This window comes from Molothrus aeneus, chromosome 16 (genome assembly GCF_037042795.1).
Source record: "Molothrus aeneus isolate 106 chromosome 16, BPBGC_Maene_1.0, whole genome shotgun sequence".
NCBI lineage: Eukaryota > Metazoa > Chordata > Aves > Passeriformes > Icteridae > Molothrus > Molothrus aeneus.
Window position 1 is genome coordinate 12,978,141 of NC_089661.1, and position 19,328 is coordinate 12,997,468.

The following is a 19,328-nucleotide window of genomic DNA, read 5'->3' on the forward strand; positions in this document are numbered from 1 at the left end:
TTCATTTGTGGGTGATTAGTTTTCTTGGAGTTTTTTTGAATGCTTTGTAGGGCAATGTAGTGTGTTACTGTTGGGCTCTCTAGTTCCTCTTTTAATGCTGTAGTCATGTGTCTTTCATTTTGTATTTTGTTTCCCTATGTCCTTGCTATCAGTCACTCCTCTGCCCAGATACTTGCTTAATCCTTCACCTCATCTTTGACGTGATTTCTCCAAGCAGAGGATATCCAGCCTAAAACTGAGGCTCCAATTTTTAATCATAGCACCTTAAATAATTACAGATATTTTGTTTTCCCAGTGTATCAGCTGCACTGCCTAAGTCAGTTTGCAAGTTCTGAATTTGAGTGGGAGCTTGGGAAACTGGGAGTCCATGGACTCTTTGTGGTACTCAAGGAAGCCTGACCAGCTTCAGAGGAGAGTTTGGATGTAGTTAACACATGCTAAATCAAACTTCAATGTTCACTTGAGGGCTGCTTCCAAAGTTTCAAGAACCTCAACTCCACCTGCTTTCAGACTTTTTCTTGGCATCACACCTCTGCCATGGGTGTTGGCATTTGAATGTAATACACTAATACAGCTGCAAAGGCTCTTGCAGCTGCTGATTTCACTGTGTGCAACTGGCAGGAGCAGTACTGCTTGGTGCACTTTGAGTGCAGTTGGAATAAATACATTTCTGCCTCCCTGGCTTTTCCCTGCAGTTCTAATTAATTGTGGAATTCACTTCCTGCCCTAACCTGCTCAGCAGAGTTGTGCTTTGTGAACCAGTTGCTGCATCCTGCTTCAGAGAGCTGCATTTCAGCAGGGAGTGAAGCTGCCTTTTTCTCTCCTCTCCAGTGGCATTGTAAGGCTTCACCATTGCAAAGGTTGTCTAAACCTGCTAAAAAAGCTTCTCTTTTGTTTTGAAAGTAGAAGAGGGATGAGTTAGTGCACATGGAGGGTTGCTGAGCCCTTCCCCAGCCCAAAAGGCAGCATTACACCCTGTAAGAGGTGGGTTGTTACAATGGAAAGGATAAACAGTCTTGTCATCATCCAGAGAGCTGCAGAGTGCCACAGAGCTCATGGGTTCCTCCCAGAGCTGGCTGAGGCCATGTGGCTGCCTTGCATTGTGATTACTGTGAGATGCAGTGTCCTCTAGGGCATGTTTGGGCACCCTGGTAATCGTTTGGCAGGTGAGCAGTTAGCACAGGCTCAGGCAACTTTTTCCACTTGCCAAGAATAAAGCTTGTCTTTTGAGAGAGTTCTGATGTGGTTTACAGTGATTTCCCCCTGCCTCAGCAAAAGCTCTGCTTTCATGGCTTTCCACAGAGAAGTCACTGCTCTGGCTCCAGATGTATTTCAGTAATGGTTGGTACTGAGCAAACCCATCTTTCAGCTTGGTCAGGAGAAATTCCAACACTTTCCCTCAGGTTTTCTCCTGCTATTCTCCTGTGACTTTGGAGCTGTGTGAGTTGAGTGACTTGTTTCTACCTTTAACACTGATTCTGGCAGTGTGGATTTATTTTTCCAAGCTGTGTGGTGCAACTCATTTGTCTTTGTTACTTCGTGGCAAAATAATCACCTCATTCCTGTGCTTCCTGCAGAATTCCATTCGGCACAACCTCTCCTTGAACCGTTACTTTATTAAAGTCCCACGCTCCCAAGAGGAGCCTGGAAAGGGCTCCTTTTGGAGGATTGACCCTGCCTCTGAAGCCAAACTTGTAGAACAAGCATTTAGAAAAAGAAGGCAAAGAGGAGTGTCCTGCTTCCGAACACCTTTTGGGCCTCTCTCCTCCAGGTAACTTCAATTTCCTCTCATCTCTCTGCCAAACTCATTACAAAGAAAATAAACTAAAACTTCTCCTGAAGTACAGTGAGTATACTTTGCTTCTGTTTATAGTTTGAGAGGTGATATAGTTAGTCCTGAGGCATAATCTGAAAATTGTTCTGACTTCTTAAGTGTTTAACAAAAAAAATCCAGAAGCAAACTACAAAAATGCATCAAATAACGTGTCTGTTTTGGCATCATTTCAAAGAAATTCAAAGCAGTTATCACTGGAGTGAGTGTTTTCAGATGCCAATCTCTGATTTCAGGAAAGCTGTGTTTAGATGTGGATTAGATCATAGTGGGAAGAACTTCTGTGGTATTTAAAACACTCTCCTACAGGGAGATCAGGTTGATGGTGGTTGTCAGCAGTGAAGCAACAGGAGTTCTGTGTGGCTGCTCCAGTCAGCTCCACTGCCTTGTGCAATGACAGCTTCTTTGAGCTCTGTAGCTCTGAGGAGAAAACTTGGAATTCAGCACTAGCTGTAGCAATTTCATGGAACATTCCTCCCACACCTCCTATTTTCTCTGTTAAAATGTGGGGGAAACAGGAGGAGAGTTTTTCAGCTTTTTATTCTGGTTTGTCATTAAAGAAATGTACAATTCCTCACGTGTTTGGGACCAGAGGTGGGAACCAAGTGGTTGGGGAGGGAGGCAACAGGGAGGAGGGGAAGCAACTGCTCTGCAAGCATATGCAGGGCCAGACATTTGCCTCTGCTTGCATCTTTCTTCTTCTCCCTGTCACTCTCAAACTCTGACATAGGTTCTTTGGGAATGACTTGAAGTTATAAAACTGATCTGAGTGTGCAGCATTTGGGCATTCTCTGTCAGCAGTGGGTCTAACAATGAAATGTTAACCCTGCTCTGAAGGGTCCAGTTTCCTTCAGCAAGGAATAACACAACAGTATTTGGAGCTGGAGTGTTTGTGGGGTCCCTGTGTACCTTTCAGCTCTTCCCAGCAGGACTGCAGTGGGTGGTGTGGAGGAAAGGCTCTCCTTCCTAGAGAATCCTCTCCTGGACATAACTCTGGGTCTCTGCTGCTGTCTCGTGGTCAAAATACATCTGCACTTGCCAACGCTGTGTTTTGGTGTTTCAGGAGTGCTCCTGCCTCCCCTACTCACCCTGGCCTGCTGTCCCCTCACTCTAGTGGCCTACAGACTCCAGAGTGCCTGTCACGGGAGGGCTCACCCATTCCACACGATCACGACTTTGGGTCAAAGTTGGCCTCAGTTCCAGAGTATCGCTATTCCCAGAGCGCACCCGGTGAGTAGCTCCTGTTCCAGAGCTCCTCTTCCTGTTCACTTGCCCCACGTGCCATGCTGAGAACACCACAGGAAGGCTTCTGCAGTGCTTTTTGGAGGATCCAGGACTCTCTTTCCACTTTGTTGTTAGAGACTGATGGTGCAAGTACAACTTCAAACCATTTTCCTGACTCCTCTTTGGATGAGGGGCAGAATGTGCAGAGACAGCTGATCTAACCTTGAGCTAGGTGGCTGTAAAGATCTGACAGCAGAGTAGCCATGGTAACACAGCTCACTTGCTCTCATTTGCTACCCTCTGGATAAGATCAGCTTGGCTACACCAGGCTCTGGTGCTGTGGCCAGGACCTGGTAAATATCTCCTTGTCAGCTGTGCTGACCTGGGGTGAGGTTGGAAGGCAAAGCTCATTAAGGAAAGCTTGGTTTGGGGTATTTTCTTAGGTTTATTATGGCTTTTATTCACAGAAATGTGCTCAGATGACAAGTAGGGGGTTTTTGTACATGAGGAAGGAGAAGTTTGAGGGTGGTATTTTTGAAGATTAGATTTTTTTTGTTTGTTTCTACCTCCATTCCTGCTAATGGTGCAGCACTGAGTAGGCTGGAAGCACACAGATGAAATAAATGGGGGTCTTTTTGCCTCTCCTGTTAACAGGTGCTTCTCTTTTCTGTTCAGGATCTCCAGTGAGTGCCCAGCCTGTGATTATGGCTGTTCCTCCCCGACCATCCACCCTAGTGGCCAAACCAGTGGCCTACATGCCAGCATCCATAGTGACTTCCCAGCAGCCCTCGTGCCACGCAATCCACGTTGTTCAACAAGCCCCCACTGTCACCATGGTCCGGGTGGTGACCTCCTCTGCAAACTCTGCAAATGGATACATCCTCACAAACCAGGGCACAGCAGGAGGAGCTCATGAAGCTGCAGGAGCAGTGTTGGACTTAGCTGCTGACCACCGAGGTAGTGTTCACCTCCCTTGCTGCTCTGCTAATAAGTCTTGAACGTTTTCACTCACTGGGCACTGAGCCATTAAAAAAGATGTTTCTCCAGGTAAAACAAAAACCAAATGAGAGCTCATCCATTTTTTGTCTCCACCAGAGAGCAGGACAACTGTGTTCCCTTGTCTCCTGGGGAACAAAGGAGCCTTTGGAGCCTGTGAAAATATGCAGTGCTTAAAATTTGCTTATTACCATAGAATCACAGAATGATCTGGATTGGAGGGTACTTTGAAGATCATCTCATTCCAATCCCCCTGCCATGGGCAGGGACACCTTCCACTATCCCAGGGTGCTCCAAACCCCATCCAACCTGGCCTTGGACACTTCAGGGATGGAGCAGCCACAGCTGCTCTGGGCAGCCTATGCCAGGGCCTCATCACCTCCACATGAAAGAATTTCTTCCTAATATCTCATTTATACCTGGTGTTTGAAGCCATTCCCCTTTGTCCTATCTCTCCATGCTTTTATAATTATCCCCAATACCAGTATTTATGCCTGTGTGTTGGCTATGAAAGCATGTGCACTTTCCAGCCAAAAGAGAGAGCCTGGGAAAGGCTGCAACTCTGCTTCAGGATGGTTTTGTAAATAAATGATTGAGCCCTTCTTTTCTGCAGGCCTGGATTCCTAGAGGAAAGCATGTGCTTCTGGAAGTGCAGGCAGTGCCCCATTAAAGCAATCTTCAAAAACCAGTTAGAACAAAGGCCCTTTTTTTTTGTCCCTAAGCTGGAAATTCCAGCCTTGGGGGATTTAGTGAGTTAAATATTCTCTTGCTGTGATCTAGACAACACCTTGTCTGCTCCCCATTTCAGAAGGTCTTAGTGCTACAAGGTCAGTGTCTGTTGTAGCAGCAGCAAGGCTGGTTTCTCTGACTGCTTTTATGTGGGCAGTGGGACAATGGTCCCTCTCTCTAAGGGAAGGAAAAAATGACAAAGAGCTTCCCCTCTTGCAGCAGCAGGACCCCTGGCATTTTTAGTTCAGCACTGGTTATCTTGCTTGAGTTTCACTTGCATTCTCTAGAAATTCCTGTCTGGATCCCATACATGTTCCTGAAGCACTAACAGTTGCAGCTGCCTGTCACCTGCTCCCTTCTTTCATTCACTGGTTCTTGCTGTTGCCTGTTCTTTCCCTACTTGTCTCACTTGTATCCTTTTCCAGTCTCTACTTTCCCTGTTTGCTGCATTTTCCTATCTGAACTCCTTGCTTTCCTTGCCTTTTCTCTCCCCACTCCCATCAGCTTGCCTGCAGGTTTTACCTCAGTGCTGATGTCCCATCTAACTCCACTCTTGTTGTGTGCAAATGTTAAAATGGGAGAGGCTTGCTTTTCCCAGAAGACTAATGAGATTATTCTTCCTGCCCCCTGTCCTTTGAGATCAACAGAGCCCCTAGAAGAGTGGTTCCTCTCCTTTCCTGCATGTCTGGCAGGATGCTGTCCTGTATCTGTGGCATACCTGCTGAATTGACCCCTTACTTATCCTGGGAAGTGAGAAAAGTGGTTTAGTGCTCTCAAGCAATTACCTCTGTCCAGAAACTCTGCTCTCCTTTTTTATTTTTTGTCCATCCTGTTTTTTTCCTGTACTTCCACAGCAAAAGCTGGCAATTGTGGGAAGACCTCCTTGTAAATCAGCCTCCATGCAGGCCTGACAGCAAGCTGCTGCAGACTTTTGGCTCCAGGCATTGTTTAAGATCTTAATGCCTTCTCCTGCTGTGTGGTATTGAAAGTCAGGCCAGTTTGTTTGAAATTGCAAAGTAAGCTATGAGATTTGCAGTGCTTGCTGTCCATATCACAGCTGTGATGTGCCAGTAAGGGAGGTGATGCCTTTTTAGGGCAAAAGATCAAATTGATGTGTTTGATTTTTTTCAATTTTTTCTTATGGCTTATGCTGTAAGAAAAATGTTTTTAATACTGATAGAGTAAATGTACAATAGAGAATATTTTAATGTTTCCAAATACTCATCCCTGACCTTCTGTGGTGCTGAGATATTGTGATCCTGGGGCGTGTATCCCTGCTAATTAATTCTCATTAATCCCTGAGTTAATGAGAATGAAACCTGCCTCTAAGCCAGGGCAGTGACTGATCCTTGTTTTTTCTGCCCTTCCGCAGGCATGGACGAGAAGCCAACGATCGCGTTTGCCACCATCCCCACGGCCAGCCGTGTCATCCAGACCGTGGCCAGCCAGATGGCCCAGGGTGTCCCTGGGCAGACTGTCACCATCCTGCAGCAGGCAGCCCCTGTGGCCCTGGGGCAGCACCAGCTCCCAGTGCGGGCAGTGACCCAGAACGGCAAACACGCCGTGCCCACCAACAGCATCGCCGGCAGCGCCTACGGTGGGTCTGCTCCCCCAGCTCAGCAGCCAGGGGGTAAAGCTGCAAGGGTTTTCTCCTCTTGCTTTCTGTGTGTCAAGTTATTCCATGTGTCCGGTTCTATTGCAGTGGGAGGTTCCCTTCTGTCCACCTCTGCTGCCTTTCCTGGGGGAAAAGCCCCGCTCTCTCTGGCAGAAAAGCTCTGTCCTTCCTTTGCCCTTGGCTATGCAGTTATTAGTACTGAGACTCTCTACCTCTTGAGGTTACTTGTTGAAAGTGTTAGTGATTCTTGTGGGGAGCCTGTTTTCATTTATTTTCTTCTGATCAACAGCCTTGGCTTGCAGCGTGCCAAATAATAAAATTTCCATGGTGCTCTTTAGATCTTGTGAAACATGACTCGGTAGAGTAAAAAGAAAATAACATACTTTCCCATCTTACAGTCTTAGAGCCTGAGAGAAACAAGATCTATTTCACCAGGTGAATGAATGTAGGATTTTTGTATACACAGGATGTGTTCTAGTCATTTGTCAAGCATGGTTTTTTGAAATTCCATACAAGCCATGTCTTGGCAGCCTCCTCTTGCTTGCTCAGATTTTATTCAGTTGGGGATGGGAATATCCAGCTTTCTTATGGCTTTTTTCCCTGAGAGGCCAAGCACTTCTGCTGCCTCAGGCTGGTGCTTTTGGGAGTTTGGAATGAAGGGCACTGCTGGGCTTTGGATGCCTTTCATGAAGGTAGGAATGTTTCTACAGAATTTTCTGCCGCATCTCCTCACAGTTATCACCTGGCATGCACTTCAATTGCAAGAATCTCATTGGAACTATGAAAAATGATAGTGATAAGGTTTTTGTGCAATTATTAGAAGATATTAATAGATCAGATAGGTTAAGCTTCTACTAACCAGCAGTAGCATTGTCTAATATAGAACCAGAGAGTTTTTTTATTTAACATTTTTATGTTAAAATATTTTAACCTCACCAAACTTTTTAACTCTCTCCAAAGTGGGAAGTATTCCAGTTGCATCTGAGTTTTTTTGTTAGTGGCAGTAAATTTTCTGGTTCACAAAACCAAGCCTGAGTCTCTTGACTCTCATCTGTACTAAGTTAACTTCTCTTCAATTGCATGATTTAGGTTCTCCAAGTCACTAAGCTGTAATTGCTGACTGCCCTCATCTATACCCTATTTTTTTCTTTTCATCCTCTTGATACTCTACAGCTTTCTTCTCATGCCTTGGTAGAAGTTATTGGGCTTTGAGGGCCTTTGTTCTGTTGGCTTTGTTTATTTATCCTAGGGATTCTTTTTCATGCATTTAGCAGTGAACACAGCACTGATGTTCAGTCATTCCATCCTTTGCAAATGAGTCTGGAGGGCAGAGGATGTGCTGTTTCCTGAGTCCCCTTTGGCTTCCTCTCTGATTGATGCAGAGTCCAAAAACTGCATGTGTTTTGTTTTCCAAGCAGTGGTGTGTGCCAAAGTCAGTGTGTAAGCACATTCTCTGTCTGGAGCTAGGAATTGTAGACATTTTTACAGAGGATTGCTACTTAAATCATCCTTTTTTCTAACCACTTTCATTAATGGGAGGGTGAGACCTTGTGTCAGTAATGCAATACAAGATCGGAAGCCAGAAATTCCTTTATTTTGATCCCAGTTCTGATGGGAGCACATGTGGTTGTCTAGGGTAAGCTTCTTCCTGCCCCTTTTACAAGTGGGATGTCAGTACACTCAATATTGGGATTCTATTTCCCAACAGCCTGGTTTGTTCTTCCTGCATGAGCAGGGCTCAAGAGAGCCTCTAAACCTCCAAATACAAAGCCCAGCACATGGATGTTGGAGTTCATGAGAAATTCTCTGGCCACCTACAATCAGAACCACCTCTCAAAGAGATGTGTTGTGATTTTAGCTAGAGCTTGATCCTCCCCTGCTGGGAACAGATACTTAGCTAGCACTGCCTTGTTTGACAGTGCATGGGAAGAAGGAAGTTCTCCTGTGAAAGGGGTTGTTGCTGGTTTGGTAAACTTGAAAAGCTGAGGTTGTGGAGGGAGAGGGAAGGACAAGGCAAGCCAGGCTTTCAAAATGCACTGGGAAGCAACACTTGACCCTGTGCCAGCTGTTGTATCGAACAGTGCGATTTTCTTTTCTTGCTTTGCTTGGAATAGCAAACACTTGTTCTGCTTCACCCCACTAATTGTGCTTCTCTTTCTTATCTTCCTTCCCAGCTCTTACAAATCCACTGCAGCTCCTCGCAGCCCAGGCCAGCTCGTCCACTCCTGTTGTGGTCAGCCGGGTGTGCGAGGCAGGGACCGAAGAGACGGCAGCAGCCTCGTCCGGCGAGCCTGAGGCGAAGAGAGCACGGCTGGAGGAGCCCAGTGCAGCAGTGCCAGCCCAGGCTGCAGTCATCACACCCACAGTGCCACAGGGACAGGCAACCAGTGAATGAAGAACCGGTGGGAGGAGCTGGAGTGATGGCGGGGTGGGCATGGGATGGCAGGAGCCCTAAAGCAGCTTTCACAGGAAACCAACCACAACTGTAACAGCTCAAAACACAGCTGATAAAGAGCTCTTTTTAAAGGCAGATTTTTTCAATGGGAGGACAACAGCTCTTATAATCACAAGGTGCCAAAAAGAATGGAAAATCCCTCCCAAGAACCCATATCTGGAACTCTGTTCTGTCTCTACTTTTTTTTTTTTTTTTTTTTTTTTAAGATTCAAAAAAATACAGACAACTGATTGTATGACTGCTGGGATATTTTTAACTATCTTTTCCCCTTTTGGCTCCAAGGGGATGGGATTTGCAGTTCAGAATCTAAAGGAATGTAATACAAATACAGTCTGCTCCCTGGAAAGAAAACTCTTCACGTTCTATGCCTTAATACCACGCTTCTGAGAGCTTTGAACCATAGGACCATTTTAAAAAGGTCACCTAAGGCAATCAAATGCTGAAAGATGGGTGCAGTATCTCACAACAACATTAAAGAAACATGGTACCAAGCTTAAAAAAAACAAGGCCAATGATTCTGGTTTTTTAAAACAGAAAATTCTGAATATAAATGTTTATTTATATGGGGATTCAGGAGGAAGAGTTACAGGGCTCAGCCACCTGGATTTCCAGATGAAATTTCTTTCCATTCCCTCTGAGGGAGAATAGGATGACAGAGGAACTGTATTAACTTGGTTCCTGTAAAGATGTTAAAAACAAAGGGGTTTGTATCTTTACAAATAATTTCTTACAATTATTCATCACTTGCTCTGGACAACAGCCGAAGTATCTTGATGCCTGAGGATCCCATGGGGAAGGGTGTCTCCAGGAGGCTCTGTGTGCATTTGATTGATCACAGCTTGTGTGAAGCACCAGCTTTTGTTCAAATTAGCACTGTAGGTGAAGGCATGGCCACTGTCTTTGTGAACTTGAGAAAATATTGGTTGATGTTCTGCACTAAAGCTGTCACCTTCACCTCTTGGTGGTGGTGTGGTTCTTAGCTTGATGGACCCTGGTCAGGAGGTCAGAGCTGACCCTCTTTCATGGCTAACAGCAAAATTCCTGTGTTACTCTTTGGAGAGGGAAGTTTAGGACTTGGATGAGAGGCAGCAGAGGTCATACCATGGTTCATTCAAATTCTGTCAAGGTGTAGTAGACCAAGGCAAAAGACTTCTCTTTTATTTTCCATGTGGCAAAACTTACTGGAGGTCTTCCAACAGTTTTACCAAAATTGATTTGGAGGTTTGCTTCCATTTCTTGGCTCCCTCTCCCATCTCTCCTGCCTTGAGGACCATTTGGGTTGGCCAGTAGGAGGAGGCCTTTACTCAAACTGTGTTCCAGGCTCCTCATGCAGTACAAGGATGTCTTTCAAGGAAGGCAGATTTGACTTGTGACACTTTATGACTGGCAAAGAAATCCACCCCTGCCTGTAGCCTCCAGCAAACCCCCTTGGCTTTACACCCTTTGCAGTCCCCTTGGCTAACATGTCTTCTGGCAGCACAGCAGAGATTTCTTTAATTTAACAAATGTTACAGCTTTGGTAATGGCAAGAGAGACTTAAGAGGGGTGGGCTGTGCCTCTGGTGGGCTCTCCCCCATCTGTACTGATTTGCTGTCCTGTGCAGATTGACAAGGCAGACAGGCAAAACCCACTGCAGAAACATTGCAAAAAGCCCTCCCCAGTGTGCAGTAAATGATACTGTCATCATATCCATGGGGATTAGGGGCAGGGCACAGCCCTTCACTGCCTGCTGGAATCTGGGCAGGAAGTCCACAAGGTAACAGCTGGCATCACTTGTTCCCTTCTAGGTTTCCTTTGTCTTTGCCAAATCCTATTCAATAACCAAGTCCCACCACTTGAATAAAATCCAGACATGTTTAATTCTCAAGTCCATTATTTTGTGAGAAATATTGCTGAAAGAAGGAAAGAATTTCTTGCTCTCATGATTTGCGGTTACTTTCTGCGGAGAGAGGCACATAAAATATTCATGACAGATCATTTATCTCAGCTGGGCTTTCAGAATTCAGGTGTGTGCCCTTAGTGACAAGTTATTAGATGGGATTTTAGTACTTTGAAATGGTTTTGTGAAGGAGGATTGTTAGAGACCACAAAGTAATTGAAGCAGGCTGGCCTCCAGCTGTCCCTTCTCCCACTAGGAAGGCGAGGTGTGGCACAGCGGAAAAGCACAGAGATTAGCTCTGTTTTCTGTAGCCTTTTCAAAGTCAGGAGTCAATAAAATGAACTTCTAGGCAGAAGGCACAAGTGAGAGTGCAGCACAGTCTCTGTGATGAATCATTACTTTCGGGTGACTGCTGGTTTAGGTACAGGCACGCCTCTGAAACAGCCCCGAGGCTCGGGAGCGCTCCGGAAGCACAGGACTCCTTGGGTTTCCAGAATGTTGGGTGAGTCAGAGCAAGATGAAAAACCAACAGAAAACTGTTCAGAATGTGGAGCTGCCAAGATTCTGTGGATTTTTCTTTGCTGATGCTTTTCTCTTGAAGAGTCTAAGTAATTCAACCCTGAACTTCTGTAAACTAATCCAGCACCATAGAAAGACATCAGCTGAGTGACAATGTTTTCATCCACCATAAAGCTGCTGCTTTGTAGATACCTCTTGAAAGTCCATTCTCAGGTTGCATGTGTAGATCTGCCTCCTGAGTATTTAGAACAGAATAACACTTTCGGTCTCTTCTTTTTGTGGCTCACAATGCCTGCTGGTTCAAATGGGAGTTGAGGATAAGCAAATATCTTTGTTCTGTTCACCCTTTCTGCTTGAGATGTCTGGAGCTTGTCAGTTCACCCTGTCAGGGGGTTTTTGCTTTATCAGTCTGTTGCATCCCTCTGCTGCTGTAGGAAGCAGTCCTGCCACTTGCAGATTTTTTTGTAGGTTTGGCTAAACATTGCCTGGTACCAGGTAAAATAACTGTTCCTGCTAGATCGTGTTGAGAGCTGTGGAAAAGTGTGGTCCTCATCCAGAACATGTGAGATGAAGACATCTTCTTTCAGGCCTCCAGATGAATTCTTTCAGCACTGATCAGTCTGGATGACAGCACCATTCTCTCTACATACCAGTCCTGATTCTCCAGGCTGCAGAGGTGTGGTGGTAGAATTAAGTCTTCAACTAGAAAGAAAATGTTTACCTTAATGGTTATATGCAGTGCTCAGATTATTTTAAATTTATAATCTGACTTGTTCTTATTGTCTAAAAAGTTGCATCTCCTCTTTGATTACATTAACTAAAGGTTTAAGGGGAAGTGAAGGTGGAGGTTTCACTGGATTTTCTGCTTTCTGTGTAATGAAGGTCAAGGCATATTGAATATTTAAACTGCAATAACTTGGACCTGGGAAAACTGTAAAAGCAAGTTCTTCATGTGTGAATTCACTTTCCCCCATTCCCTATTGATTTTTTTTTCACCTTAGGCAATGACATTGACTAATTTTACTTTGATCACAGTTAGTTTATAGCAACTTTCTTTGCCCCAGTTTGCAAGAGTTGAATGCAGTCGTTCTTTGTTCTGTTCCACTGGAATTCCGTGTTGTTTGTCTTGACCTTGGCTCTTATGATACAGAAAGCTTTTTAGAGAAAGATCAATTTAATCTGATTTAGTGATAACACAGCACAGTGCTGAGCACAAAATTGAAGTTCATGATTAGCTCATATATTCTTTTCAATTCTTTTTCCTTCCCATATTCCTCCCTCCCCCATGCCATTAACACTGTCCCCTGTAGCATATCCAGTCATTTTTATCCACTGACAGGAGCAGCACCTTGCATTAAGCTCTGCCTGAGGACTCAAGAATGAAAATACCTGTGGAATACATGGAGCTCCAGAACAGGTTGAGAAAGGTCATTTTGGTCGCCCTGAATGAATTTTCATGCTGTGTTCTAGACATATTACTGTTGGACAGAGCTTATTCAGGACAGTGTTTTCAGAGACATGTTAAAGCTTTGTAAGGAAAGAAATAACAGCTCAAGCTCTTACAGTGCTTCTGCCATCAATGTCATGGTCTAGCATCAAATTTTGGGGGGAGTAAACTTGATTTTGCATGTTTCGTCTTTTGTACTGACTTAGAGCTGTCATTCAGAGTTAATTTCCACTTTTTTTTTTTTCCTTTTTCAGTAGTGAAATGCCCACAATGGAATAAAACTTGGAGCACAGAAGGCTAGGGACCTGTATCTAAGCAAGTGAGAGCATCTGACCTGAACTCTTTGCAGTGTGGTGTGGAACACTTCTCCCTGCCTGCTGGGGATGTTCTGTTGGTGTTGGAACTTTTCATCTGTGTCAGCAAGGGGGTATTTGTTTGGTATCACTGGTGTGTGCTAGTGTGCAAGTGAATGTCAAAATGTAGGGTGAAGGAGAAGTGTTTCCCTGGATTTGAGGATCTTGCATTTCACCTAGTGGTAGTTCTGTACCTCTCCTTAGAGAATCCACTCTCACCACACAAGGTGAAAACTTCTCAGCAACATAAGAATTTCCCATGCAGCTGCATTTGTTCCTGACCTCTGAGGAGAGCCCATCTCTGCCTCCTCTGTGTGTGGCAAATAGGAACTTGAAGATTCCGGTAAGATTTTTCCAATTTGTTCCTTCTCTTAAGGCTGAACCAGCCTGGTTGTCTTGGTCTCTTTTTATCCATCAGGTGGAATTGTGCTGGGGAGCCCAAAGGCAGAGACAGTGCTGCAGACATGATCTGGGGAGTGCTGGATGGGTTGGAAGAGGAATCCCTTCCCTTGGCCTGGTAGCTGCACTTCTGCCAGTACAGCCCAGTACCTGTTTGGTCTCTTGCTGCAAGGCAAATGTAAAGTGTAAGGAACAAATCACAGAGTGGACTGGATTGCATTTGTGCAGAGGCCACCATGTTGTCTCTCTCTTCCAAGGAACAGTCCTAGCTTGGGTCTTTTTGAGCAGGAAGCAGCACTGAAGGATCCTGATCACTTTTAAAGATATCTGTGCTTAATCTTATCAAGTGATAGTTTCAATCCAATGTGGAAATTGCCTTGAGTTTCTACCTGCTGCAAAATCTTTGAGGTTTTTTTTAAGTCCTGCTGCTAATAAGTTGGACTAGGGCATTAAGAATGAACCTCTAAAGGAACGGGATGCGTTTCATAATTTTGCCCTTGCTGCACACTGAGTTTTTGAGTTTGCAGATGCCACCCTGCAGTAAATGAACTGTCTTCTCTTGCCAGCCAGTCTCTTGGGCAGCTCCTGTTTCTGCTCTTCATCAGTTTTTCCCCTCTATTTGTAGTTACATCTGTCAACTCCAGAGTTCTTTAATCCAACTCCTAATTTAATTCCATTTCTTGAAGGTCTGCATCTGGCTAGGATTCTTGTGTCAGGTTGCAGTTACACGAGTAAACAATCTGTTGTAGAACTTCTTGTGTCCTTCTGGGTGAAAAATGATGCCCAAGCTGCTGCTACTATAGCATACACACTACTGCTGGAAAGTGTAGCTTCCAAAGGAGCCAGCTGTGCTGCAGAGAACAGGTACACTACAAGGTCATCTGGGCTGCTGGAGCTGATGCCTTCTTGCATGTTGATCTGCACCTGATCAAAACATGGCTGGGGAATCTCTCTCTGGGCTCCCAGGCAGCTCCTGGGCTGGGATGTGTTAGATCAGCACCTCTCTCTGCTGGGTGGGTTGTTTGCAGGTCAGTGCATGTGTTTGTGCGTGCAGGTGTGGGTGGATTCCCATGCCATGACCAGCAGTGGGATTTCTGTAGCTCTGAGAGTGGGCTTTCTATGTTAGGGTGTCTTTCATGGGGCAGCAATACACCAGGGAGCATTTTACTTTGGCCTGAGCAAGACAGTTTGAAAAATACTTGGTTTTCTTGGAGCACTATATTTAAATTCCAAATTTTGAATCAATTTGTGACGTTTGTATTTATATGTTTGGAAAATTCTTTTGATACCTTTTCAATTTACCAACACTGAATTAAAACCTTTCAGAATGTATGGTTGGTCCTCTCCTTATGTGTCACTTTAAGTTTCAGAGCACAGGGTAGTTGTGCCAAATCTACTCCTTTGCTCTCAAGACAGAAAAAAAATTTGACAATTCATGGGTGGCAGCTAAGGAAGAAACCCTTTAAATATTTTTTTTTCAGAGAATATTAAATTAGATCTGTGTAAACATAAAATTTATATTTATTAATGTGTGAGTGTGTGAGCGTGTGTGTCAATATAGATATATAAATGGTCCATGACTATTTCCTTCTCTTGAATGGTACTTACACAGACTTTTATACAGAGTGTTGGTAATTCCTGCACCAGGCACTGACTCTGAAAGAATGATAAACCTATTTTTGTAATGAATGTGAGCAACCAGTGGAAGCAGCTTTACTTCAGTGATTGCTTTCATTCCTCTCACAGAGCAGGAGAGGCAGCTTGGTACTTGCATCTTCCTTGTGTAGGATCTCCCTGCTTCTGCCTTTGTCCTGCTTGCAGCAACCCCAGCCCACGCTGCTTTTCTGGCAAGGAAACCCCCCCCAAATGGCACTAATGAAAGCTGGAATCCTTTCTTGTCTGCAGTTCTCTCTAGGTGCAGTATCAGGGAGTTCTTTACAGATTCTGCTCTGTCAGTAATGGGACCTGATTTCTAACAGAGGAGATTGATGGGGGGTCCACGAGGATGGTGCAAGGCTGAGGAATTCCTCTCTGTCAGGTGGCTAAGCTAACACTGGGGCACTAGGAAATTGTTTCTTTTCCTCTGTGGTGAGATTATTTTCCTTTTGTCATGCTTCTGTCTCTTTTTGGGGTGAGGTGTGTCTATATCCCCTTAAAAACAAGCACAGAAGAGTTTTTCTAATGTTTCCATTCACAGGGAGTAAATTTTACTGAACTGGCCAGAGTTCAGATGTGATTTAATTCCACAGGGATCACTAAATTCACAGAAGGGTGTATTTTGAACCACTTGGATCTTTTGAGAACAAAAGCAAGTGATATTTGATTTCCTAATCCTAATTGCTCTTCCAGAAGCAGAAATTCTCTGTGAGGATCTGAGTGAAAGCTTCACCTCAGCAATCCCTGCCTGGTGATGGGGCTTCAGTTCTTCAGGGAGGACAGGGTTGGTGATAGGAAGAGTGACCAGAATAGGAGCAGTGAAAGGAAGCAGCTTTCCTCCTCATCCAGCAGAAAACAGCCCCTGTGAAACCCAGACTTCCCCTAATATTTGGTTGTGTCTGCTGCCAGGTTATGCTGTGATCTGGACCTCTCTGTCCTGCTCCTACCCCACCTCACTTTCACCTAAAGCAGTCTGAGACAGAGCCTTCCTTAAAGCTAAGGGCAACGGTGAGGAGAAATGTCTGGTAGCTGATGAAAAATGAGGTTTAAATGGAGCAGAAAAAGTGAGAATTCCTTCTGTTTCACTGTCTTGCTGCTAAAAGTCTGGTGCAGAACATCCTGATGTTCTGCTGATTTATATGCTGCTCTTGGGAGGTGGGCAGGCTGCTAAGTTGGCTCTGTAGCAATTGAATTACTGTAAACCTAAACTTGCTTAATCTCTCTTTTTTTTTTTCTCCCTCAAATGGGCTTGAAGTAGAGGGAACCAGAGTATTATTTGTAAGATCTTTTTGCTTTAATAGAAAACAGAATGTAAAAAAAAAAAAAAAAAAAGAAAAAGAAAAAAAAAGAAAAAACAAAAGCAAAACCAAACACATTCAAATATAGTGATACAGAAAATGGCTTTAAAATATGAAAATCTTACAAGACCATATGTTGTGTTGGGTTCTGGACATGCTGTTTGTGCTGAGGAGGCTGGCCTTGCCCAGCCTGCCAGCCAACCTCCACGTAGCCAAAAAGAGCATTTTAAGAGTCTGTAGCTATCCAAAGGACTGTTATCCAAAGGACTGTTAAAAGCTGTTTAGGGATAAATCAAAAGCTGTGTGTGAGCAACGGATGGTAAAGCTGGAAATTCACATCCAACTCTGAATAATTGCTCTAATAAAAAACAAACTCAGAAAAATCCAACTCTCCCCCCTGTTCTGCAGATGCTCATTCCCACCGAGTCCCTGGGGAAGGCTGAAAGGAGAACCTGAAATACCTCAGTGGCTTCACAGAAGGGTTTGCTACAGAAATCTGGGCCAGCCTTACCCCTTTCACCTCGGTTTGGCACTTATTTTATAAAATAAGAAGGTGATGGAAAGGGGAAACTAAAGCCATGCTTGCATTTCAGTTCCTGGTGTTGCCTGTGCAAGACACCTCCAGCCAGATGTTTTGGGGTTTGTGGGGTTGTTTTGTTTTTTTTTTTTACAGCTGATATCAAAAGTTGTTTTGGGGTTTTTTTGTGACTTGTTTTCGTTATCAGTGCTTTTTCAAAAGCAGGTGTGTATCCCAAGGGGGGAGCTCCATGGGGGCAGTGGATGTGAAGTTCATGTTCTTTCTCTGGCCATGCTGCTGCTCCTGTGAGATGCTCAAGGCAGCCCTGGCTCCCAGCAGGGTGTGGGATCCTGCATCCCGGGAGCAGGACCTGTGTTTCCACTTCAGATGGGATACAGTGGTTTTGTTTGTTTGTTTTTTTAATATAGAGCCATACATTTTTTAAGTAATTTGAGATCTGAATGTGATTTCTAATGTATCGAGAACGTTAATATTTTAAAGCTATAACAAAGGTTTAAATTTCTACTTTTTTTTTTTTTTTTCATTTATTTTAACTGTTCTGTTACCTTAATTTGATGTATGTGGTTGGGGAATGTTGCTTCTCCTCTTAGCATTTGTTTCTATAACCAGAAATAAAATTATATATGAAAGAGAAAATGCCCTGAAATTGCTTTGCTGTTTCTGGGTGCCAGATTTGACTCCTTGCAGTGTAACATCACAGGGGGGTTGAGTTTCCTGCAGCAGTGAGGGGACTGTGTTTAATATTTTTTCCTTTTTTTTTCCTGTAGGAAGGAAGTGTGTATCTGCACACCTTGCAGTGTTTGGAGTTCAGACACCCCACTTTTGATCCCTTGTCAGTTATTTGGGCAGCTGTTGGCTCACAGCAGAGTGAACATATGGACTTGTGTGTTTGAGATCTGTGATGCTTCCCCTGGGGCTCATAAAGGATTCCTCCAGCTCCAGCTTTTGTTTTGTCATGAAGTGAAACATTGTTATTTTGAAAGTTAAACTATTCCAGTGTGTTCCCCTGTAATTTATAATAATTGTTTTCATTTAAGCCTGTGAGATCAGAAGACAATACTTTATCTGTCTTGTAGTTAGACTTTTCCTCCTTTTTCTTCCTAATGCAGCTACAATTTAAGTTCTGGGTTTATTTTGACTAAACATTCTTAGCTCCAAAATTAAATAGTAATATATTTTAAGGCCTCAATTGACATAGAGTAGCTGTAATTCATAGAATTTTAGAACCATTGAATGGTTTGGGTTGGAAAGAACATTAAAAATCAGCTCGTTCCAATCCTTGCCATGAGCAGGGACATCTTCCACTGTCCCAGGTTGCTCCAAGCTCTGTCCAGCCTGTCTTGGACACTTCCAGGGATCCAGGGGCCGCCACAGCTTCCCTGGGAATCTGTGCCTGGGCCTCAGCACTCTCACAGGGAAGAATTTCTCCCCAATATCCCATCAAGTCCTGCCCTCTCAGTCTGAAGCCGTTCCCCTTTGTCTTGTCACTCCATGCCCTTGGGAAAAGTTTCTCTCTTTCTTGTAGTCTCCCTTCAGTTACTACAGGATGGGTTTTTTATAATTGACTAATTAAAAAATTAATAACACAGTACACAGTGAGCAAATGTATTGATCCAGAGCCCTTTCTGGGTGGTGTATTTTAACATTATCCTGTCTTTGGCTCCCTGCGTGCTGCTGCTCTGCTGGCTGATTGCCCAGGCATGGTGCTAATGAACTTTAATGCCAGAAGAGCACAGGGCAGGGAATTACCAAAGGCAAAGTGCCAAATCCCATCCCCTGGCATCTCCTCCGCTCCAGCTGTGTTAGCAGTCGGGAGAGAAGGTCCTGGTGGATTTCTAACTTCTGGGAGTGCTGAAGACTGAGCAGCTGGTTTAACATCTCATACCCGTTTTGGAAATCTCTGTTTTATGAACAGGTTGCAGGAAAGGCTGATACATTTATTGTCTTTTACCATCACTGCTGCAGAAGCCCCAGCTCCCATCTCTGCCATGTAATGATGTTCTCCATAGGTCTGAATGCCTAGAGTGGGGTGGCCTCAGAGCCCAGCTTGTGCTCAGGCTCCTGAGGTGGGGGATAATAACAGAGCCCCTCGGACAGTCCTTTTGCAGATAATAACAGAGCCCCTCGGACAGTCCCTTTGCAGATAATAACAGAGCCCCTCGGACAGTCCTTTTGAGTCCTTTTGCAGATAATAACAGAGCCCCTCGGACAGTCCCTTTGCAGATAATAACAGAGCCCCTCGGACAGTCCCTTTGCAGCCACCAGCGCGGATTTTGGTCACCCCCGCCCCGCGCCTCTGCGAGCCCTTCCCGCCGGGCGGAACCTTTGTGCAGCAGCCGCCGCGTCCCCCCGGAGCCAGCGCAGCGTACCGCCCGCCCATGGGGGGCGG

At 44.6% G+C, this 19,328-nt stretch overlaps 1 protein-coding gene across 1 annotated transcript in view; it reads left to right on the forward strand.

Annotated features, from left to right (window-relative positions):
- FOXK1 (forkhead box K1) overlaps nucleotides 1-8,936 on the forward strand; it is a 47,614-nt gene extending 38,678 nt beyond the window's left edge. The window contains exons 5-9 of the mRNA XM_066560993.1: nucleotides 1,578-1,771; nucleotides 2,895-3,061; nucleotides 3,731-4,012; nucleotides 6,153-6,377; nucleotides 8,570-8,936. Of these exons, the coding sequence (XP_066417090.1) occupies nucleotides 1,578-1,771; nucleotides 2,895-3,061; nucleotides 3,731-4,012; nucleotides 6,153-6,377; nucleotides 8,570-8,790 (1,089 nt within the window). The 3' untranslated portion in view covers nucleotides 8,791-8,936. The remainder of the gene's footprint in view (nucleotides 1-1,577; nucleotides 1,772-2,894; nucleotides 3,062-3,730; nucleotides 4,013-6,152; nucleotides 6,378-8,569) is intronic.
- The last annotated feature ends 10,392 nt before the right edge of the window (nucleotides 8,937-19,328 follow it).